Source organism: Halichoerus grypus, chromosome 15, assembly GCF_964656455.1.
Source record: "Halichoerus grypus chromosome 15, mHalGry1.hap1.1, whole genome shotgun sequence".
In the NCBI taxonomy this organism is placed as follows: domain Eukaryota; kingdom Metazoa; phylum Chordata; class Mammalia; order Carnivora; family Phocidae; genus Halichoerus; species Halichoerus grypus.
Window position 1 is genome coordinate 16,731,820 of NC_135726.1, and position 17,882 is coordinate 16,749,701.

The 17,882-nt window shown below is 38.9% G+C and overlaps 2 protein-coding genes across 3 annotated transcripts in view; both read right to left on the bottom strand.

The window, feature by feature from the left end:
• SNTB2 (syntrophin beta 2) overlaps window positions 1-17,882 on the bottom strand; it is a 104,005-nt gene that overhangs the window by 51,222 nt on the left and 34,901 nt on the right. For both annotated transcript variants that reach the window (XM_078062835.1, XM_078062834.1), the window contains exon 2: window positions 4,797-5,010. In XM_078062835.1, coding sequence (XP_077918961.1) covers window positions 4,797-5,010 — 214 coding nt within the window. The remainder of the gene's footprint in view (window positions 1-4,796; window positions 5,011-17,882) is intronic.
• On the bottom strand, window positions 6,816-8,091 carry LOC118532323 (zinc finger protein 510-like). The gene has a single exon (XM_078062836.1). The coding sequence runs from the start codon at window positions 7,446-7,448 to the stop codon at window positions 6,882-6,884; it is 567 nt and encodes a 188-aa protein (XP_077918962.1). The 5' UTR covers window positions 7,449-8,091; the 3' UTR covers window positions 6,816-6,881.

The window sequence follows — 17,882 nt, forward strand, 5'->3', positions numbered from 1 at the left end:
GGGCTCAATCCCATGACCCTGACATTATGACCTGGGCCAAAATCAAGAGCTGGATGCTCAACCCACTGTGCCACCCAGGCGCCCCAGAAAATTAAACTATTTGACCCAGCAATTCCACACCTAGGAATTTACCAAAGAAAAATGAAAATGTATGCCTACAAAAGGTTGTACAAAAATATTCATAGGAACTTTATTAATATTAACTCTAAACTGGAAATGGCTCCCACCAATGGGAAAACAGATAACAGAACTGTGACATATAACACGGTATCATTCAACAATAAAAGAGAAAAAAACTAAGGATATATGCAACAAGATAAATGAATCTCAAAAACCTTATGCTGAGTAAAAGAATTGTACCACAAAAGAGTACATATGATTGCATTTATACAAAATTTCAGAACAGTTAAAACTAATCTATAGTAGAAAGTCAGAAGAGTAGTAACCTTTGAAGGTGGGAGAGGGAATTGAGTGAGAAAGGGCACAAGAAAACTTTCCAGGGTGATGGTAATATACTACATCTTTTTTTTTTTTTTTAAAGATTTTATTTATTTATTTGACAGACAGAGAGAGAGAGAGAGAGAGCACAAGTAGGCAGAGTGGCAGGCAGATGGAGAGGGAGAAACAGGCCCTCCGCTGAGCAGGGAGTCAGATGCGGGGCTCGATCCCAAGACCCCAGGATCACGACCCAAGCCGAAGGCAGCCGCCCAATGGACTGAGCCACCCAGGTGCCCAGGTAATATACTACATCTTGATAGGCTCGGGTTACATAATTGTATGCATTTGTCAAAGTTTATGATTTGTGCATTTTATTTTATGTAAATATTTTCTCAAAAGAAAAAAACTATAATGAAACACTGAACTCTACTTATTTATATGCATACTTAAGTATTTAGAGGGAAATATGTTAAAGCCTGCAATTCAGTTTGAAAAGTATCAAGAAAAATTAAAATGGAATGACGGCTGGATAGATGGGTCAATCTGTGCTAAAGCAAATAAAATAAAATATTCATGGTAGAATCTAGTTGGTGGGAAAATGAGTATTGAGCATAGAATTCTCTGACCCTGCTTTATGTTGGAAGATTTTTCACAATAAAATATTAGGAAAAAAGTAAAGAATGTTGGGAAACCACATGCCTACCAAGGGCTTAAAGAACAGAATAAGTATTTTCCACGTTAGGGAACATCTAGGCCTATTTCTTGCTCTGGGTTTTACAAGAGACTATGTTGAAGATTAAAATTTTCAAATAGAAATATGGTCACTTAATATAAAACTGCAACTTGATAAATGTTTTGCTCACAGATATCCTAACAAAACTTATTTTTACTGTTCCTATGATGGACTGTTTTTTTTTCACGGCTTTAAATGTTGCAGCTGTGTTACTTGTCATGACATTTTCCTGACACAGAGCTGAGATAAATTTAAGGATCAAAGAGCTCCAAGTGATTTTATAGATATTATCTTATTTATCCTTGAAGTAGTTCTAAAAGACTCTAGTTGAGCAAGCACTATTATGTCCATTTTACAGACAGAGAAAACAGAACAGAGAAATTAAGGGATTTATTTAAGGTCATAGGACACAAATGGCACCTATAATAATAATATACGGAAAGCTTACTGTGTCGATTTTACTATTATCCTCTTATTTAATCTGCACATAAGCTTTCATTTTATAGAGCAGGAAACCAAGGCTTACAGAAAACAAATAGGTTGGCCAAAGTGACAAAGCCCATCATCCTAACTTCTATCTAATTAGCTAATGGGTTCTGAACAATTTTTCTACTATGACATATAGGATAGATGTTCACATTCCTGTGGACATAACTAAAGTTATGCATAATTTTGCCAGCTACTGGTAATTCTACTGCTTCTCTTTTTCTCCAGAAAGCACACTGGAATGCAAGTAAGAGTGATATAGAAAATAACCTTGAATCTCTACCAATTTATATTTTACAAAAAGCAAATTATCTACAAATTTTAGTATTTCAAGTAAAATGAGAAACAAATTACTTTGCAGTATTAAGACTGAGAATCTGCAATAGTCTGAATCTTCTAAGACTTTTCCTTGTATAGTATATCATGTTCCAGGAGACTGACCATCTTAAGAGCAAGGTGTGATACAAATCTTGTAGCCTAAACTGCCCTCTCCAATTGGTTCTGAAGACCTATTTCAAATGTGATCATGCACCAGATGTCTCTAGCATTTAGCACGAATGCTACAGAGAATGCGGCCCCATATTTTAATGAAGGCCAAGGTTACTCAGCTCTAAAAGATGTCTAGGTAGAAGATAAAGTAGCACAACCTTCAATAATACAGCCAAGTCATATCCCCTTCCTCCTTTTTTCCCCTCCACTCTCACAACCCTAAGTTCTGTAGAAACTTTGTAATACTTCGCCTTTTCCTCTAATACCCAGCTATATCAGCAGCACTACAGGGGTTAAAAACTTAACCCTTACTGTGATATTAGGAGATGGGGCCTTTGGGAGGTGATAAGATCATGAGGGCAGAGACCTCATGAATGAGGTAAGTGCTCTTATAAAAGAGACCCCAGAGAGCTCTCTAGACTCTTCTGCCCTTGAGGACACAGCAAGAAGACAGCCATCTATGAATCAGGAAGCCGGCCCTCACCAGACACTGATTCTGCTGGCATCTCATCTTGGACTTCCTATCCTCTACCAGAACTATGAAAAATAACTTTCTGTTTGTTTATAAGCTCCCCCATCTATGGTATTTTGTTATAGCAGCCGCAACAGACTAAGACAGGAGATATCTATTCTCATTCTCAGAAATGATTTACAATGAAGAGACTTAGCCTGAAAATATTCCTCAGTCTGACAACCAGCTGACAAATTTAGTGGCTGTTTGTTCTTTATCACATTGTTTCTCTATTCTAGTTCCTTCTTTGTGGTCCCTACTAATTTTTTTTAAATCCATGATTAACCAAAGGCTCTACATAAATGTATCTCATTTGAAGAAAAAAAATTAATTTTGATTCAAGAGGCAGAGGTGGTGACTTTACAAATTAAATTCTTACTTTATGAAAAAAATAGAGCAATTCTTTAAAGACCAAGCTATGTTGTATTTAGATACGATTTAATGTGCACACAATCTTTCATAAATAAATCTATATGTAACTTGAAACAATTCCTATAATATCTTGAACTTTTAAAAGAAAGCAAACAAAAGCAATACAAATATATCAGAATATAATTTTCAAAATGAGCATACCTAGTTGGCAGTTAAGACTTCTTTAAGCTACTCTTTCTTAAGAAACTACTATGTTCTGTGCAAAGAACCTGGCTCTGTGCAAAGGGCTTCGTATGTACTGTCTCATTTAATCTGCACACTGAGTATTCTTTTTTTTTTAATTTTTTAAAAAGACTTTATTTATTTATTTGACAGAGAGAGAGCACGCAAGAGAACTCAAGCAGGGGGAATGGCAGAAGGAGAGGGAGAAGCAGGCTCCCTGCCGAGCAAGGAGCCCAATGCGGTACTTAATCCCAGGACCCTGGGATCATGCCCTGAGCCGAAGGCAGACACTTAATCAAATGAGCCACCCAGGCGCCTATCTTTCTTTTTTTTAAAAGAGATAAGGATATAGTGGTTTATGGAGGTGAAAGTATTTGCTTCGAGCCTTCTTTTCAGCAGGTCACCCTAATTAAGATTGTCTGATTTCCACAAGAAGGTCTATCCGATTGCAGAGCTCAACTCTTTCTAGTATACCACACAACATATTACAGAGTAGGATCTTTAATGTCCCTATGGCCTAAAATGCCCAATGTTGGGGGCTGCCTGGGTGGCTCAGTTGGTTAAGCATCTGCCTTTGGCTTGGGTCATGATCCTGGGGTCCTGGGACGAGCCCTGCATTGGGCTCCCTGCTCAGCGGGGAGTCTGCTCCTCCCTCTGCTCCTCCCCCTGCTCATGCTCTCTCTCACTTTCTCTCTCTCTCAAAAAAATAAATAAACTTTTAAAAAAATGTCCACGGTCACTCAACCTCTTGCTGTCTTCTTGTGATCCATCCCATCCTGACTGGACACCTGGCTGTGCATTCAGATCAGAAGAGACCATAAAAGTGAAAGTACATTATAAAAAGTCTGGCCCTTGCCTAGGTCTCTGGATAAGTTCATCTCTCTCTCTCTCCCTTTTTCCCCCTAATGTCTAGTCTAACTAGGTTTACCAGTACCACTTCATGCAATCACTGAAGACAGAGTCAGAGAACCCAACTGGTTATAGAACTATGAGGGACGTAAGAAATTATTCAATCCAACTTTCTCTTTTTACAAATAAGGAAACTCAAGTCAAGAGATGCCAACTTGCCAGGGTCACACTGCTAGTTGATGCAGCCATATCTATAATCAGATCTCTGACTCTGTGTTATCTACAATATAAGGAGTTTCCATCTGAGGGGACATTTAAGATTTCTTTAATAATGTTTTTAAAATTATAAAGTAACTTCATAGTGAGAAAAGTACTAAAACTCCAGGAAAGTATAAAATGAAGAGTAGAAGCCCCTTCTCTCCTTCTACTTTCTAATCTTATTTCACTCCCTGGGAGTAACCAGCATTAAATTTCTTGTGTGTTTGTCCCAAATTTTTCTATATATGTATATGTACATATATGTGTGAAGTAATTTAAATATGGAACTCCAAAAATTATTCTTTCATCTCAGGCTGATGTTTTCCTCTGTATAATGTAGTCAACAGTCATATTATTAATAATATGCATAAGCAATATTACAACATGTCCCTAAGTTGTAAAGCCTTAAGTTTGATATTCTCCTCAGGTACAGCTCACCTGTTTTCCAGATCCGGCATGCTTAGGTTTCTAGCAGCAAAGCACATTTTGAGAGGGATGACCTTCCTGTCCTTGGTGCTGTTCTGGTGTTTTGGAGAACCAGAGTCCTCACTGCCACTAAAGCTTGGTGACTGAGGAGATGCACCTTCCCATGGTAGATCTGATACTAATGATGGCTTCTTGATATATGGTGTTACTTCTCGGATGAACTTGACTACAAACAAAAATCAAAGAAGAAGGTTACTGTTTTTGCTTCCTATGAAAAAAGACAATTGAAATACATACATACATGTAATATCTGCCAGGAAGTGAAAAAAGACACTAAGTTAAAGAGCCAGAACACAGAATCTTAGGATTGGAGGTATTTTAAGGCTACCTAATCCAAATGAAATACCACTGTATTCTAAAAAGTTTAACTTCTGCACTTTTGCATGTATTTTTCCTTCTGCTTAGGACTCCTCTCTCTCTATCTGCCTGGTCAACTCTACTTCAGAATCACCTCCTCAGCAACCTTTCCTGTTAACTCTCCAGGGTATTACCATTACACCTCTGTAACAACCTCTTAGCACCCTGGGTTGTAATCCTTTGCTAATACTTCCATTCACCTGCTGGGTCTGAGTTCTTCGAGGGCAGAAATTATGATGTATTCAGTCTTAGTATCCAACACCTAGGACAGTGTGTGCTCAATACATGTTTGCAGAAATGAGTAAAGAAACAAATGGGGGTGCCTGGGTGGCTCATTTGGTTAAGCATCTGACTTCGGCTCAGGCCATGATTTCAGTGTCCTGGAATGGATCCCTGCATTGGGCTCTGTGCTCAGGAGGGAGCCTGCTTCTCCCTCTCCCTCTGCCCCTCCCCCTGCTCATGCTTTCTCTCTCTCAAATAAATAAATATCTTTAAAAAATAAAATTTAAAAAATTCCCCAAGATGTGAAAAAGAAAGAAACCAATGAACAATTAAATACTTGAATTATTTCCATAGTTGACCGGCCATGAGTGAATCTCCTGGTAACAGAATCAGTATCTCCTGAGACAGGGCCACTTAGCTTTAGACAACTCAACATTCAGAAAATTCTTGAAACTTCCACCCACTGGTTTGCAGTCTACTGAAGCATACAGAAAAAAACTCAACCTCTTTCACATGAGAACATTTCAATTATCTAAAAACTGAGATTATTTCTCTCTCTCTTCTCCCAACTAAGCTAAATATCTCTAGTTCAATTCAATTCAGCTCAACCAATATTTTTAGCTACCTACCAACTGCCAGGAATTAGGCTACCCACTAAAAATATGGTAACAAATGAAGAAGCGTGGACCCTGCCCAATTTAGTAAGGGAGACAGCTTTATAAACAGATCATTAAACAAATACAAAAATAAAGTGTACTCAAGGTAAGGTATTTTGATTAATGGTAGCTCCAAATTAAAACATAGCTTTTAGTATATGGCAAACTTTTTTCTTTTTAAGTTCAATTTTAAGACCCATAAAATACTTCTTTGACCTCAGTCATGACTGGCAACTGCTGTCATTTGAGGCATGGTGTTCTTGTTTCAAAAAACAGATAAACCGAGGATTATTAAAATTTCAAGTGGCATTAAAAATGTAAATAGTTGAATGCAGAATGTAGTCATCATTACCTCTGCTATCATGATATATTATATCAGTATTCTACTTCCCTCTCAAATTCCTTTTTTTTTTTTAAAGATTTTATTTATTTATTTGACAGAGAGAAAGAGCACAAACAGGGGGAGCGGCAGGCAGAGGGACAGGGAGAAGCAGGCTCCCCGCGGAGCAGGGAGCCCAGTGTGGGGCTCGATCCCAGGAACCCATGATCACAACCTAAGCCAAAGGCAGACGCTTAACCGACTGAGCCGCCCAGGTGCCTCTCACTCTCAAATTCTACTGTGTAGGTCATTAGAGTAGTATCATGGGAATTGAAAAACTAGAAAGATATAATTATTATCAATGCTTATCAATATCATAATAGTATTAATATTCTACAGCATTGGAAGCTTTACAAGCTGGGGTGCCTGGGTGGCTCAGTCGATTAATTGGCTAAGTCTTGATTTCTGCTCAGGTCATGATGTTTAACCAACTGAGCCACCCAGGTGCCCCGAAAGGATTTTATAATAAAACATCCAGATTTCTTTCTTTCTTTCTTTTTTTTTTTTGTTTTTTTTTGTTGGATAGGTTCTACTATTAATAAGTTGGGAAATATTTTGCAAATTTACTTCCCATGAGTCATATTTACAGGATATTTTTGTTGAAACAGGAGCTATGTGCAGATTAAACTGTTTTCCCAAAACTTCTTCTTCCTCTCCAGTCAATGGTTTATTATCGATGAATATTATTTCCTGCAAGTGTTTATCTTGGATTTTCTTGTTCCTCTTCATCAGGTCATCATCTCTGTAATCTTCTTGGTGGCTCTGGTTTGAGAATTCTTCCTCTAAGAACCAAGGCTCCTCTCCTTGCTGCAACTTGAAGATTACTGCTGGTTTGAAAATGCAGTTCCCCACTGAGACTAGGTTGTTGTAGTTCTCCAGCATCACATCTCTATACAGGGTCCTCTGAATAGGACCCATTTGCTGCCACTCCTGTTGGGTGAATTCCACAGTCACGTCCTTGAATGACACTGATGCCTGAGATGTGTTCATTTTCTGCTGTTGTTGGGAGAGTACAGAGAACTGTGACGGATAAGCTTCTGCAAGCTGGTCCAGTTTCCACCGTCACACAGTCTGTGATAGCTTCTGGATGTGGTGACATCACGAAGTCTGGCTCTTTCTGGACAAGGTAAATAAGAACTGCTTCTGGTGGAGCAAATTAGGACCCACTCCTTTCTGGGTTCTTCTGCATGTTCTGAAGCTGTGGTGAGGGTTAGATGCTGTTAGATGAGCTCTTCTTCCAGGTGGGACTCCTGTCCCCAGGGCTCCTCTCTTCCCTGTCACACAAGAGCTACTTTGTTCCAGACGTTGAGACTTAGGCCTGAGGGCAAATGGGCCCTCTTTTTTTTTTTTTTTTTTTTTTTTTAAGATTTTATTTATTTATTTGACAGAGAGAGGGAACACAAGCAGGGGGAGTGGGAGAGGGAGAAGGCTTCCCGCGGAGCAGGGAGCCCTACGCGGGGCTAGATCCCAGGACCTTGGGATCATGACCTGAGCCAAAGGCAGACACCCAACCGACTGAGCCACCCAGGTGCCCCAAAACATCTAGATTTCTAGCAGCCCAATTCCCATCCCTGGAGGCAACCATTATATGGTCTTCCAGACATATGCTAGATATGCTAAGCATATGTAAAAATAAACACACACATGTACATATGTATTCATACATACACTTCACATAATGGTAGTATATAATGCTTATTGCTCTGAACCTTGCTTTTTTTACTTAATAATATTGATACAGTTTTTTATAAGCCCAGCATTCTGCAGCTCATTCTATAGCATGATGAGGTTATAGACCTTTTGCCTCAGATGGACCTGGTTCAAATACCAACTGTGTTTTCTACCTCAGAGTTACTTGACTGTTCTGAGGTCCTCATCTATAAAATAGAAGTAACACTAAACAAGTAAAAGTAAAAGTTTCAGTAAAATAGTACGTGACTTTCTTTTAAGTTTTTATTTATTTATTTAAGTAATCTCTACACCCAACGTCACGACGCATGCCAGGTGTCCAACGTGTCTTTCTTTTCCTTCCCTAAACTAAACAGTTAGAAAAGTTTAAAAATTTTAATAGCAATTAGTAGAAACTAGGTGAAATTATTTTCTTATAAGCTATTAAACAAGATCTGCTGAAATTAAGCATAATCCTAGAAAATATAAAATATTTTTTAAAATCCTAGAAAATATAATAATGCTAATGTCAGAATTTAGATATAGTTTATGTGTGTTTGTATATGTGTGTGTGTGTTTTCTATGCAGTCATAATACATGCATTTCTAGGTGGAGAAGGTAAAAGCTAGCTGCCTCAGGTCACCAAGGAGATTTTTTCATCCCAGAAAAATAAGCAAGAGTGCAGCCAATATGTCCCTGGAACGGCTGACTCAGGCATTTCAATACATGCTTTAGTTCTGTGCTTTCAAGAGAGGATTAGATCACAAGAACTTCAGCAGAAATTCCTAAGTTTCCAGTCATGGCCAATGGCAGAGACTTGTTTTGTGAACATTTAAGGCAGTATACCAAGTATTGGGCTACCAATCAGAGGAAATTAAAGGCATTCTAAATGACTACTTGTGAATATTATAGTAGCGTAAAAGGACCCTTCATGATCTACTCAGAAGTTCACTCAGTCACACAGTAGCATCACTGAACTGATGACTGCACATATATTAAGACAGACACACATACACAGCCTATTTCATGGCCTTATGAAAAAGAGCAGCAGTTTCACTTGAATTGATGTCAATGACGCCCATACGCCAATCTAACTGGCCATCCATAATGGCTGAAGAACTGTGAATAGACATCTGTTTGTAATTTACCTGAGATTTGGGAGAGGTGGAAAGTTAACAGTGTTCTGTTTTAGTCCTATAATTAGACCTCTCCAGTTACCACAGTACTCTCACCTGGATACCTGGCTGGATTAGTAAAGACTCCACACCCCTACATGGCATTCAGTTTGACTCAGAACCCACAATATATTTCAGAATTATTTCATTTTTCCTGATAGTTGAAGATTATTCTCAAAATGTTTAATGAAACACTGATGTTTGCACTGTTTTAGGTGCTTAGATGTTGAAGTTAATTTCCTTTCTTCTATGTACTGATCACTCTTATTGAAAATGATACAGTTGGGACGCCTGGGTGGCTCAGTCAGGTAAGCGGCTGCCTTCGGCCCAGGTCATGATCCCAGGGTCCTGGGATCGAGTCCCACATCAGGCTCCTTGCTCAGCAGAAAACCTGCTTCTCCCTCTCTCTCCCTCTGCTTGTGCTCTCTCTGTCAAATAAATAAAATCTTAAAAAAAAAAAAATGAAAGAGTCTTCCCCTCACCCTAAGAGCATCACTATAACCCCTTTTCATGAGAGTGACAAAAACATATACATGTACTGTTCACACATGTGGAAAGATGTCTGGAAGGATTTTCATCAAAATATCAATAGTGCTTATATGTAGGTGTAGGATCGCCTTCTTTTCTTTATACAGTTCTATATATTTGAAATTCTTATGAGTCCATATAACTTATACTCACCCAAAAAAAACTTAAGAAATGAAGAAAACTTATTCTGAAACCTTGCTCAAACTTTTTTTTAAAAGATTTTACTTACTTATTTGAGAGAGAATGAGAAAGAGAGAGCATGAGAGGGGGTAGGATCAGAGGGAGAAACAGACTCCCCGCTGAGTGGGAAGCCCGATGCGGGACTCGATCCCGGGACTCCAGGATCATGACCTGAGCTGAAGGCCGTCGCCCAACCAACTGAGCCACCCAGGCACCCATTGTTCAAACTTTAAAAATGGAACCACCTTAAACTGAAATCTTGTTGAGCCTTCAAAAACTATAATGCACTGGATGGGATCCAAGATCCAACTGATTTTTACTGAATTCCATGCTCTAATGAACAGGTTTATAGGAGGCCCATGTATTTTAATGAGGTACCCTGTGATCCTGGTTTGGGGCATTAGGCAGCATCTGATTTTGAGCTGAATGTCTTTTTATGTGGCTTTTAAAAGATACTTCATAGTGCAAACATAACTTACGGCTGTAAACACAAGTATTCTAGCAAATCAATCCCCTCCCCTCCCAAATATCGACCTTTCATATAATCATTATTTTCTTCTTTATCTCTAACACTTATCTTTTTCTTACCTAATCTGGTGGCCTATACTATGAGCTTAAGTGAAACTAATGGTCAGACAATGTGGGAGAATGGTGCCATTATTTTCCCCAGCTTTTGCAAACAAATTGTCTCTGGGTTATCCTGATTGTGAAAGAGCTGGCTTGTCATTTCACTCACAAATGAGTTATGGTGACATCACTGTTAAAGTATTCTCCCACGAGGTTTCTCCTCAACCTCATCCCAAGCTCCTCCTCCATCAGGAATCTGATAGATGGTCACCAGAAACATTAGGGAGGAATTACTTTACTTTCAGTAAAAAGCCTTTTACATTCTCAACTTGCAGGTGTCTTTCAGCTCAAGTATCCTGTCATTTGGGGTTTAAGGAAACTGCACAGTCTAGGGATTGTCAACATAAACCCTGAATGTATTCAGAGTGATTATGGTCTCACTATACCTTTCCTTTTTTTTTTTAAGATTTATTTATTTATTTGAAAGAGAGAGAGAGAGAGCACGCGCATGCACGTTCTCGGAGGGGAGGAATAGAGGGAGCATCTAAGCAGACTGTGCGCCAAGCGCGGAGCCTGAGGCGGGGCTTGATCCCAAGACCACAATCCAAGTGGAAACCAAGTAGGGCGCCCAACTGACTCTGCCACTCAGGTGTCCCTATACCTTTCCATTTTACAGTAACATTGCATATTCACTAATTTACTGAGCTCCTGGTACATGCCAGAACTGTTTTAAAACTTAGATAATAAATCCACAAACAAAGAATGCAAAAAAAAGAGATAAATGTAATTAGTAAGTAAATTATATTCTGGAGAAACAAAACTTATGGTCACATAAAAGCCTATACGCAAATGTTTTTAGCAGCTCTATTTGTAAGTGCCCAAACTGGAAACAACCCAAAATTCCTTCAATGGGTGACTGAATAAATTGTAGTACAGCCACAGAATAGAATACTACTTGGTGGTAAGAAGTAATGAACTGCTGATACACTGAGCAACTTAGAGGAATCTCAAAGGCATTATGCTGAGTAAAAGCCAGTGGTGAAAGGTTACATACTACATGATCTCATTATTGAAAAGACAAAAATATATGATTAAGAGCAGATCAGTGGTTGCCAAGGTTAGGAATGGGGAAGATGTGATTCATTCTTTGGAGCATGGAACTGTCCTGTATTAGAATTGTGGTGATGGTCACAATAATTTATACATGTGTTAAAACTCACAGAACTGTATGCCATTAGAGGGGAAAAAAGGCAATTTTACTGCATGATAATTAAAAGATAAGAAAAAATAAGTAGGGGTGCCTGGGTGGCTCAGTCATTAGGCGTCTGCCTTCGGCTCAGGTCATGATCCCAGGATCTTGGGATCGAGCCCCGCATCAGGCTCTCTGCTCAGTGGGGAGCCTGCTTCTCCCTCTCCCACTCCCCCTGCTTGTGTTCCCTCTCTAGCTGTGTCTCTCTCTGTCAAATAAATAAATAAAATCTTTAAAAAAAAAAAAAAAAGAAAAAAGAAGTAAATTATATAATAGGTTATAAGATGTTAAGTGTTAGGGGAAAAAAACAGTAGGGGAAGGCAGATCAGGAGTACCACAGGGGGGTCAATTTGCAATTTTAAATAAGGTGGTTAAGGTAACCCTCATTAAGAAGATGTTTGAACAAAGACTTAAATTAGGAGGTGGGGAATCAGTCATGTGGATATCTGGGAGAAGCGTTACAGACAGGGAGAAGAGTGTTAAAGCAGTAAGGAAAGCCAGTGTGCCTAGCACAGGGTAATCGAGGGAGAAAGAGTAGAATATGGGGTCACAGAGATAATGGGGGTAGGAGGCCGATAATGTTGGGACTTTGAGGTCATTGTAAGGACTTTTGGCTTTTACTCTGAAGTGGTAAGACATAGAGAGGTTTTAAGCAGAGGAGTGACATGATCTAACTTGTATTTTAATCATTCTCACTACTATATGGAAAATAGAGTGAAAGAGGGCAAAGGTAAAAAGTAGGAAGACCAATTATTAGAAGTGAAAGATTACGGTAGTGAGACCAGGGTGACAGGAATGGAGGTGGTGAGAAGTGGTGAGATTCTCTACTAAAGGTAGACCTACTTAGATATTCTGACAGATAGAAATGGGGGGGGGGGTGAGAAAAAGGGAGAAACTGAGGATGATTTTGAGATCTTTGCCCTAAATAACCAGAAGGATGGAGTTGACATCAAGAGGTTTAGGAAGAAAGATCAGTAAGTTGAGACCTATGTTAAACAACCAAATCTAGCTGGCAGCCAGATACATGAGTCTGCAGTTTAGGAGACAGGTCTTAACTGGAGCTATAAATTTGGGAGCAATTGGTGTATGGCTGACATTTAAAGCCATGAGACTGGAAAAGATCACTGTATCAGTCAGGGTCCCAGCAGCAAATGAATGCACAGGATTAATAAAGAGACAATTTATAAAGGTGTGGGCAAGATGTTAGGGAAACTACAAGGGAAAACAGAGTGTGATATCCTGTTTACACACCTAGGCCTAAAGGGACCAGGAGAGGAAGTGGTTGGTTACCAGACCCAGGGGAGTCCTGTAGGGGACTGACTCAAGAGGAGCAGTGACCTTTAGTCAATTCAGCCAGTTTGGAGCCAAGGGGATAAATAAATGCTCCAATTTCACTTTCCTCCTTCTTTCCCTCCAGTGTCCTGTTGGGACTCTACATTGGCCAAATTCAACAAAAGCCAAAGGTCAAAGAAGCTTGTTGATGTAATTCCTGCAGGTCAGCCTCCTGGGAAACAAAGCAGGTAGAGAAGGAAGAGTGAACCTAGAGGGGCAAATGGAAGACTACCAGCATGATCACCAAGGGAGTGAGTATAGATGAGGAAGACGACATTCTACTGTTAAAGGGCTGGAGAGAAGAGAAAGAAAAGCAAAAGAGACAGGTGACTTACAAGACACAAGTACTCCATAGAAATACTGACCTAAAATAGTACCAAGTTACCCAAACTTTAAAAGCCATGCTTTGATCTTACTAATCCCAACTTGATTCCTTCCTCTCTTTACCACATTTTGGGAAAAAAAAGAAAAAAGTTTATGTTTGCTGTTTTTATTTTCTCCTTTTGCTCCTTAACCCCTTCTGAATAAAACTGCATTCTGAAGAGTCACTAATGTTTTCTTACTCACCCAGTCTAAATTTCTCAGTCCTTATTCTTGCCCATTCCAACATCTGACAGTGCACTGTTTTTTTATCCCTCCTTTCTGTCCTTTTATTTTCTTTTTTTTTTTTTTTTTTTTAAGATTTTATTTATTTATTCATGAGACACACAGAGAGAGAGAGAGAGAGAAGCAGAGGGAGAAGCAGGCTTCCCGCTAAGCAGGGAGCCCGATGCGGGACTCGATCCCAGGACCCTGGGATCATGACCTGAGCCGAAGGCAGACGCTTAACCATCTGAGCCACCCAGGCACCCTGTCCTTTTATTTTCTAATGCCTTGTTTTTCCTCCTATATCTACAATGTAGCTGCTCCCCAAGGCTCCAATTTTTGCACTTTCTTCTCACTTTATCCTCTAGTCCCCCTCAACTTTCCATGCTAGATCCCTACATTTAACATAGATCTCTATAACCAGTGTCTCTTGTCGGTCCCAATTCCTTCCACTTAGGTGCTGTCCCAATCCTTCAAAACCACCATATCCAACTGTCAACTAGTCTTCATTATCCTTAATCCTCTCGTGCATTGTTTTCATTGTTAGCAATAGCATCAACATCTTTCTAGCCAATCAGTATCTAAATCAGTAGTATAGAAAGTACAGCATAAAGCCCAATAATCTGTATTTTATTTTGGATTAAAGACCTAAGCGTGATGGGACGCCTGGGTGGCTCAGTCTGTTAAGCATCTGCCTTCGGCTCAGGTCATGATCCCAGGGTCCTGGGATCGAGTCCGCATGGGGCTCCCTGCTCCATGGGAAGCCTGCTTCTCCCTCTCCCACTCCCCCTGCTTGTGTTCCCTCTCTCGCTATCTCTCTCTCTCTGTCAAATAAATAAAATCTTAAAAAAAAAAAAAAAAGACATAAGTGTGAGACCTGAAACTACAAAACTCCTAGAAGAGAACATAAGCAGTAATTTCTTTGACATCAACCATAGCAACATTTTTCTAGCTGTCTCCTAGGGCAAGGGAAACAAAAGCAAAAATAAACTATTGAGATTACACCAAAATAAAAAGTTTTTTGCACAGTGAAGGAAACAATCAACAAAATGAAAAGGCAACCTACTGAATTAAATGTTTTTGTAAGGAAGACAAGAAAATGTGAGATCTATCTATTTATCTATCTATCTATCTATAGATAGATAGATATATCTATAATGGAGTATCATTCAGCCACACAGAAAAAAGGATGAGATCTTGCCATTTGGGACAACATAGATGGACCTAGAGGGTATTATGCTAAGTGAAGTAAGTCAGACAGAGAAAGACAAATACCATATGATTTCACTTATATGTGGAATCTAAAACAACAAAACGAATGAATAAATAAACAAAAAGCAGAATCAGACCTATAAATACTGAGAACAAACTGATGGTTGCCAGAGGGGAGGGGGATGGGAGAGGGGCAAAATGGGTGAAGGGGAGTTATGGAGGGCTTCCAACTATGGAAGGAACATCGTTTTGTGTGTTTGGTTTTTTTTTAAGATTTTATTTATTTATTTATGAGAGAAAGAGAGCGCGCACAGCAGGGGGAGCGGCAGGCAAAGGGAGAAGCAGGCTCCCTGCTGAGCAAGGAACCGGATGCAGGACTTGATCCCAGGACCCTGGGATCATGACCCAAGCCTAAGGAAGATGCTCAACTGACTGAGCCACCCAGGCAACCCTACTTTTTTTCTCTTTAAAAGCAGGAAATCCATGTCTCTTTATACTTTCTTTGTCTGAAGACATAGGAGGAGTGATTTGTGAGGTTGTGTCAGTGAGGCATTACATGATGATCACCTGAACCTCAGATCTAATACAAATTTGAGTTACAATTCTTCGGATTCGCTGTACCATCATTTCCAAAGTCATACTCATTTTACCATTATTGCCTTATCATTTAACCCTGTGAAGTTAGCTCATTTGTCCATGCCAGTCACCAGGAGGAAAATATTCCCAATAAAGAACCCAAGCATGTCCTCAGAAGCAGTACATGTGCTTATAATATGTGATTTCAGTATTTTCTGGTTAAAAAAAAAATAACTGTAGTTTATATTGGTTCTGAGATTTTCAATTCATTTCATTACTCATCTTTCCTTCTCCATTTTTTTTTTTAAGATTTTATTTATTTATTCATAAGAGACAGAGAGAGAGGCAGAGGGAGAAGCAGGCTCCCCGCCCGATGTGGGACTCGGTCCCAGAACCCTGGGATCATGACCTGAGCCAAAGGCAGACGCTTAACAATCTGAGCCACCCAGGCGCCCTCCTTCTCCATTTTAACCCAAGGCCTTACCAAGTCAAATAAAAGTTGACCTATCTTTTTCAAGGATTTCAAATTACTATTGGAATGACAAGGAGAACTCAAGTTTCTTCTGGAACCTCTGAGCTGCAGTGGAATGAGTCCAAATAAGCCAGAAATAAGGTAGCTCTGAAATTGTGTCCAGCAGTTAAAATTTCAGGATTTTTAAATTACGGCCTTTTATAATAAATTTATGCAAACTGGCAAGAAGAGATATATTTTTTAGGCTTCAATCAAATTCTAACATGGATATCTATTACTTTTATACAAAAGTATTAGCTTTCACACTTATATATAAGCATAGAACAAAAAGCTAGATTGAAATAATTTGGGTTTTTGAATTGTTTACTATATAATTTCTCCTTGGTAGTTTTCTCTAACTACTAATCTTACACGGTAAAACTAGTTGTGGGTCATTTATAAAGTAAATATTTTTTAAGTGAATTTAAAAAGTGATTTTCTTTGGAATGTTTCCTCAAACTAGAAAAGAATATGCAAGCTTTTCAACTTTTTATAAAAAACAAGTTTTAGGGGCACCTGGGTGGCTGAGTCGTTAAGTGTCTGCCTTCAGCTCAGGTCATGATCCCAGGGTCCTGGATCGAGCCCTGCATCAGGCTCCCTGCTCAGCAGGAGGCCTGCTTCTCCCTCTCCCACTCCCTCTGCTTGTGTTCCCTCTCTCGCTGTGTCTCTCTCTGTCAAATAAATGAATAAATAAAGAAATCTTTAAAAAAAATAAGTTTCAAACAACTTAGGTTTGCATCTTTAAATGTTTTTGTAAGGAAGACAGCTACCAGCAAACTTCCCTGTGGAAAGTGCCATAGTGTATCTGTGTTTAAAATCCTTTATATAACTAATCCAAAACCTGGGAGACACTGTATCTGAAAAATTACTTCAAATTACATATTTTTCTTTTCCTTTTGGTATTAAGATTTATGTTTACTTTCTATGGCGTATCTGTTGTTATAAGTCATTTCCACTTTTAGTACTTCTCCCTCCCCTAATTAAAAAAAAAAAAAAAAGTATTGCTTTATGTGAAACAACGTTCCAATCTGTTTCAGACCCTTCTGCTTGCATACAAAGCAGAGAGGACTGCTGACAACAGTAGAAAAGTCTTGACCACCTATAGGATTAGAAAAAATAGAAAGATAGAACTTCATTTAATTTCATTTCCATTGAAACAGAGGCAATGAGAAAGGCAATTTGTGTAAGAAGAAACAGGCTGGTTAGGAATAATTTATATTGCTTCCTAGTCTCCTGCTGAAATATTAAAGTAGAGGCTAGGTTTTTTTAGGAAAAAAATGAACCCTACCATATTTTTTAAAATACCATAAAATGACTCATACACTATAAAACTAAGGGCCAAACTAAGGGTATCAGAGTTGCTAAGTGCCAGAAGCAAGTTCTCAGTTTTATATTTAAAAAATTATATATATATATATTTAGTATGTCCATAAAGGGAGCAAGAAAATATGCCAATTAGTTAATAGCAGTTACATCTGCATTGCAATTATAGGAATTTCTATTTTTGTTTCTTTGTTTTTGTTTTTGTTTTTAAAGATTTTATTTATTTATTTGACAGAGACAGAGATAGCAAGAGCAGGAACACAAGCAGGGGGAGTGGGAGAGGGAGAAGCAGGCTTCCCGCTGAGCAGGGAGCCTGATGCGGGGCTCGATCCCAGGACCCTGGGATCATGACCTGAGCCGAAGGCAGACGCTTAACGACTGAGCCACCCAGGCGTCCCAGGATTTCTATTTTTGAAGTTAACTGTTCCTATAATGTTTGACCTTCTTATAATAAGCATGTGTTCTATAATAAATAATATTAAAGTTAACTTTTAAACACATGCTATCAGTTAATAAAA

What these genes read in the sequence shown, in the direction of transcription:
- LOC118532323 (XM_078062836.1), bottom strand. Translation starts at nt 7,448, where the DNA reads ATGAACACATCTCAGGCATCAGTGTCATTCAAGGACGTGACTGTGGAA.